Here is a 5718-nt window from a genome sequence, read left to right as displayed (position 1 = left end):
TTTGTCTTATCTCTGATTATTTTATTCTCATTATTCCTTTTTCTGGCTAGATGCACATGATAAATCAGTGCAATGATCAGAATAAACCATCCAGATAAGGCATCTTCATTTCTTTATTGTTAAGAATGAATTTGTATTCTTTAAGACTTGATCATTTCTGGAGATGTTGACATTTTGTGAGGCAAACACTTCAAATTTTCTTATCAAGTCAATAATATCTTTATTTGTAGGTTGTTGTGATGAACACATGAGGTAATATATTGCAAAGCACCTAGAATACATTTAAGTATTGTTAATTTGATGATATTTATTACTCAAATATCCATTCTTATTGATACTTTTCAAAATGATTTTATGAATTTTTTTAATCAAATTGACTTTACTGCTCTTGATATGTATGTATGTGTATGAGAGAGAGATAACGAGAGAGAGGAGATACTGTAACATAAATAGTTATGTCATAAATAAGTTTAGCATTGTTTTTCATGAGTTTATGGACAAGAATGCTTTATTTATTATACTTATTTTCCTTTTCAGAAGATAAGGCAGTATTGGTGCTTTTGCAAGATATATCAAAATACAGCAAAAGAGACTAAATTATAATCAAAGCCATATAAAAATATAGAATAAGTGTGGTTAAGGTAGAATATGAAATAAGATAACTACTACAGATTACTGGTATTTGTGATTGGTGAGCTGTATGTCAGAAGTCAAGATAATTTACTCATTAATAAAAACTGGGAAAATTTAAATACATTTATGTAATGAATATTTACACTAATTTGTTATACTCCTGTGTAGAATCTATATCCTACAAATGCTGTTTGTTTATGTTATTTACACTCCTGTCTGCACATCCTTACATGTTTCCCCGAGCTGAAATCTGTAGCCTTTCATTCCTTCAAATACTTCCCATTCTTTATATGACAACTTACAAATTTACTTATCAGTATCTCAGCTTAACATGTTTTCACTGTTCTTTGAATTTCTATGGGACATTTATTCCACAATTTCTGTTAGCTGATAGATTGGTAGAAAGATTTGTGCATGTTTGTGTGTTTGTGTGTGTGTGTGTGTGTGTGTTTGTCTTACTCCTTGTTTGTAAGAGCTCACAATGTATTTCAAATGTATTGTTACCGAAAGCTTAGCACTTGTCCTTGAGGCCATATCAGAAGAACAAGAACAAGTGGTTTGAGGAGAAGGAAAGAGAAGTTTATCACTTTGTTGGCAAAGGAGGAGGATAAAGACTCCTGTCTCAAATACCACTGTCCTCGCATAATAAGCAGAAATACAGAGCTTTTAAAAGGTTGCCTCCCAGCTTCAGGCAATTGCTGTTCAATTGCAGTTGATAATTCTGATCATCGCATCTCCACTGAAGACAATCCCAGACAATGTTGTGACCTCTACCCAGGACCTCCATTTACTGGGTTGGGGCTGAGCCATGTTCTATAGCACAAATAACAAAAGACTTACTCTGCCCCTCCCAACCACTGGCCTGAGGCAGGGATGCAGGTTTTAGTTCTCAAAAAGGAGTGGAGGATGTTTTAAAGGGACAGAAAATATTTTTGCCATTTTTACAGGCCATTCCCTTGGTTACATATTCCCCACTGTCATATTTCCCTTTCGTATCTATGGGAGAAGGGGAGACTACTCTGTTACAGTATCCATATAATGGATATTGTAATAGTATTCATAGTATATATAGCACATAGTCATATTTATAAAATATGTGTATATCAAGTATTAATAATTGGATATATTTATATATAATAATTTGGCCTACCTTTGAAGTATATTACAAACACCTGAAAGGCAAAATATATTTATTTTTGTACATGCAACAATGTTGTCTCATTATATTAAATATTAAGGTTTTTTTTTTTTTGTCAAATGAAATTAAAAAGAAGATAACCATGTTCTTGCTAACTACTAGTCAAATGGTATTTGGCCTCAGGGATAATAATCTGTTCACAGTGAACAAGACACAATATAAAGAACAGATGAGAAAACTATGCTTAGATGTTAAGTAACTTGTCAAAATTGTAAACCGAATTTTAACCTAGGACACTCTGAGTCCACAGTTTTATGACTCTTAGAACACTGTTTCAGTCATTTCATTTGAATGGATACTAGAGTAAATTGTGGAACGTTATTAACTCTTTTAATTATTTGGTGCTTGAGGGCAGATAAAAATCCATATGAATGAATCACTCTCCCCAGACTCTGTTCTCTGGGGAGTCATTGTCAGGCAGACCAGGAAATCCTCCCTCCAGTTCCTGCCTTTCTAGACAGGTAGTCCTTGGGCATTCTACTTTCTTCCCCAAAGATCAAAAACTGTAATCTGGTTTCTTATTGGCTGTTATGGGTTGGATTGTGCCCCTTCAAAATTCATACTTTGAAGTCCTACCCTCCTGTACCTCAGAAAGTGATTTTATTGGGTAAGAGGGTCTTGAAAGAGGTAATTAAGTTACAATTAGGTCATTGTGTAGGCCTTAATACAATACAACTGGTGTCCTTATAAGAAGAGGAAATTTAGACACAGACAGGCACAGGGAAAGGCATGTGAAGAGACACAGGGAAGGCATGGCCATCTAACAGCCGGGGAGAGAGGCCTGAAACAAATCCTTACCTGCCAGCCCTCAGAAAGGACCAACCCTTCCAACTCCTTGTTCTTGAATATCTGGCCTCCAGAACTGTGAGGAAACAAATTTCGGTTAAAGCTGTTCAGTCTATGGCACTTTGTTGTGGAAGCCCTAGCAAACAAAAAAATACATCGACATTCTCCAAAACTCATAATTTTTTGTACTTCATGTCTTCCTAAAGAGGGTAGAACAGTAGAACTTTTCAATTAGTTTTTGAAGTAGTTTTGACCATATTTTATCTTTAAAAATGTGTGATTACAAAGCTAAATACATATTTATTCTCCTGCTTCTTTAAAACATCATTATTATCCCATTTCCAGAGATAACCACTATTATTTCATTTTATGCTATATATAAAGATTGACAGATTTCTAGATCAAAGTTCAAATCTTTTATTAAGACTAATAAATTATGTTTTAAAAATCTATTTATTTATAATAACACAAGGTATGTCATGATCCATGAAAGTTACAGAGGTGATGGACTCAAGAGAAAATTTAAATTAATGTTCTAAAAATCAAATTTGAATGAGTCCCAGCTTATTTTAACAGCATTTGCTGTTAGTTGAATATAAGCTTTGGTCACTGATTCTGATATCCAAGTAACTGTCTTTTATTCAAATCACATAAGTCAGCAGACTCTGTCTTCCTGAAATCACAGTCCTTTGTCCCACACTCAGCTTCTCCTTCTTATTATAAAATAGTCAGTCCAGTGAAGGTCCAGGCAGAACAAGCAGCATGAACAACCAGCCAGCCCAGAGCCACAGGCTGAGGCGTGTCTTCAGTCAGGACTGGCAGGTCCTGAATCGAGGCCTGCTGTGTGCCCAGTATTTCAGAGCTCTGTTCCCATGCAAGGTTTCGTTGTGAGAGAAGAATCTGGGACTGGATATATTCATCATCTAGCCCACAGGTGTTCTGTTTGGAAGACCAGAAAATGTTATGCTAAAATCAGAACATTTATTTCTACTGAAAAATGTGAAGATTTGGCCTAACAGTGCCTGAAATCTCATACAGGTAACATTTAGCTGGACGCACCTCATTATTACCTGTTCCTGACTTGCTGAGATATTCATGTTATATGCTCAACTTCTGTTAGCATTTGAGTTATAACCATTTCTTCCCCTTCCCCTCAAACAACATCTACCCGATGCAGTAAATACCGCAGTTGTTTAGTGGGTAATTAACTGAATGAATAAGACCATTCATATATTTTTGTTTGTTTGTTTGTTTGTTTGTTTGTTTTGTATTTTTCATTGATATATTATAGTTGTACATAGTTTTGGGGGTACATGTGATATTTTGATATATGTGTGCAATATGTATGCTCAAATTAGGATAAATGGGATATACATCACCTCAAACATTTATCTTTTCTTTGTGTTGTGTTGGAAACATTACAATTCTTCTCTTTAAGCTATTTTTTGAAATATACAATAAATTATTGTTAACTATAATTTCCCTGCTGTACTATTGAATACTAGAACTTGGAAGCATAGCATAGAAAATGTAAATATTCATAGGGGATGGGAAGGAAGAGGGGAGGGGGGAAATGAAGAGATAGAAAAACCATTCACCTTTTACATTAAATAATATATATTCTTCCAAAGCTTGAAGGTGGTGGTGGTTATAATGGTGAACATAGCTGCCTCCCAAAGCTTATATTTATTATGTATGTATATAATCCATTGCTTAATGAACATATGTTTATTCTATTTCATTTATTTAGAATCTGGTATTTCTTAGACTTAACCGAGAAGCAGAAAAAGATACAAGAAAGAGAAGCAAATGGTTGGGACCAGATTTATGTTCAATCACCTCTATGGATCACTTTGTGATTGTGTTCTTTGCGCTAAATACCACTAAGACCCCAAGTGTTTTGAATATTCTTTGACTCTCCCTCTATGACTTGGAAAGCAAATGAGACCACTGTGACTGAATTTATTCTCAAGGGCTTCTCAGACATGCCTGAAATGAGGCTTATTAGCACCACGTTTTTTCTTTTCATCTACCTCTTTGCCCTCCTGGGGAACATCTCCATCGTTGCAGCTGTGACCAGAGACACCCACCTCCATACTCCCATGTACTTCTTCCTGAAGAATCTGTCCTTCTTGGACATGTGCTATACCTCGGTCACTGTCCCCAAGGCACTGATCAATTCACTTACGGGCTTCAAAGTCATTTCCTTTAGGGAATGTGTGGCTCAGCTCTTTTTGTTTGTAATGCTGTGTGCTTCTGAATGCTTCTTACTGACATCCATGGCATATGACCGCTGTTTAGCCATACACAAGCCTCTCCTCTATGGTGTCATTATGAGCAGAAAGCTGTGTACAGAGCTTGTCATTGTGGCCTGGTCGAGTGGAGCTCTCTATGCCATATTTCACACTGTTAACACCTTCTCCCTCCTGTTCTGTGGGCCCAATGTCATTGACCACTTCTTTTGTGACAGTTCTCCCATCATGAGACTCTCCTGCAGTGATTCGCACACCAATGAAGAGGTTGGATTTGCAGTGGGTGGGTGCGTCATTCTTGGTGCCTTTGCCCTCACCATAATCTCGTATGTTCTCATCATCTCTACCATTGCTCAGATTCACTCTGCTGGTGGCCGTCAGAAGGCCTTCTCCACCTGCTCCTCTCACCTGGCCACTGTCATTCTGTTTTATCTCACTGGGAGCTTTGCTTACCTGACACCCACTTCCCACTACTCTCCCATTCAGGGACGGTTAGTATCTGTGTTTTACTCTATCCTCACACCTAGCCTGAATCCCATTGTTTACTGTTTGAGAAACATAGACATGCAGATGGCCCTGAAAAAGCTATTTGTTCCCTCTAAGTAGATATGTTTTCTTGTTTTAAGCATTTTGCTCTGAACGTTGCCCCATGTTGCCTTTGTGCTTCTTTATGCAGCTTATTCTTTTGTGGAAATTGATCGTAGATTTTGCCCTTGCTAAAACTGCAAATTAAGAAAAGAATGGTTGTGGGCTGGCAGAATCAACATTGTTAAGATCTCTATACTACCCAAAGTGATCTACAGATTCAATGCAATCCCTATTAAAATACCAACATCATTCTTCACAGAT

The 5718-nt window shown here is 36.7% G+C and overlaps 1 protein-coding gene across 1 annotated transcript; it reads left to right on the top strand.

Moving 5' to 3' along the window:
• The first annotated feature begins 4542 nt into the window (after positions 1–4542).
• On the top strand, positions 4543–5475 carry LOC105815631 (olfactory receptor 5V1-like). The gene has a single exon (XM_012650827.1). The coding sequence runs from the start codon at positions 4543–4545 to the stop codon at positions 5473–5475; it is 933 nt and encodes a 310-aa protein (XP_012506281.1).
• The last annotated feature ends 243 nt before the right edge of the window (positions 5476–5718 follow it).

The sequence above is a fragment of the Propithecus coquereli genome, unplaced genomic scaffold, assembly GCF_000956105.1.
Source record: "Propithecus coquereli isolate 6110/MARCELLA unplaced genomic scaffold, Pcoq_1.0 Scaffold340, whole genome shotgun sequence".
NCBI classification, from domain to species: Eukaryota; Metazoa; Chordata; class Mammalia; order Primates; family Indriidae; genus Propithecus; species Propithecus coquereli.
Note: the sequence above shows the minus strand (reverse complement) of the source record. Positions and strands in the feature narration are given on the sequence as shown.

Coding starts and splice junctions, on each gene's coding strand:
- LOC105815631 (XM_012650827.1), top strand. CDS start 4,543: ATGACTTGGAAAGCAAATGAGACCACTGTGACTGAATTTATTCTCAAG.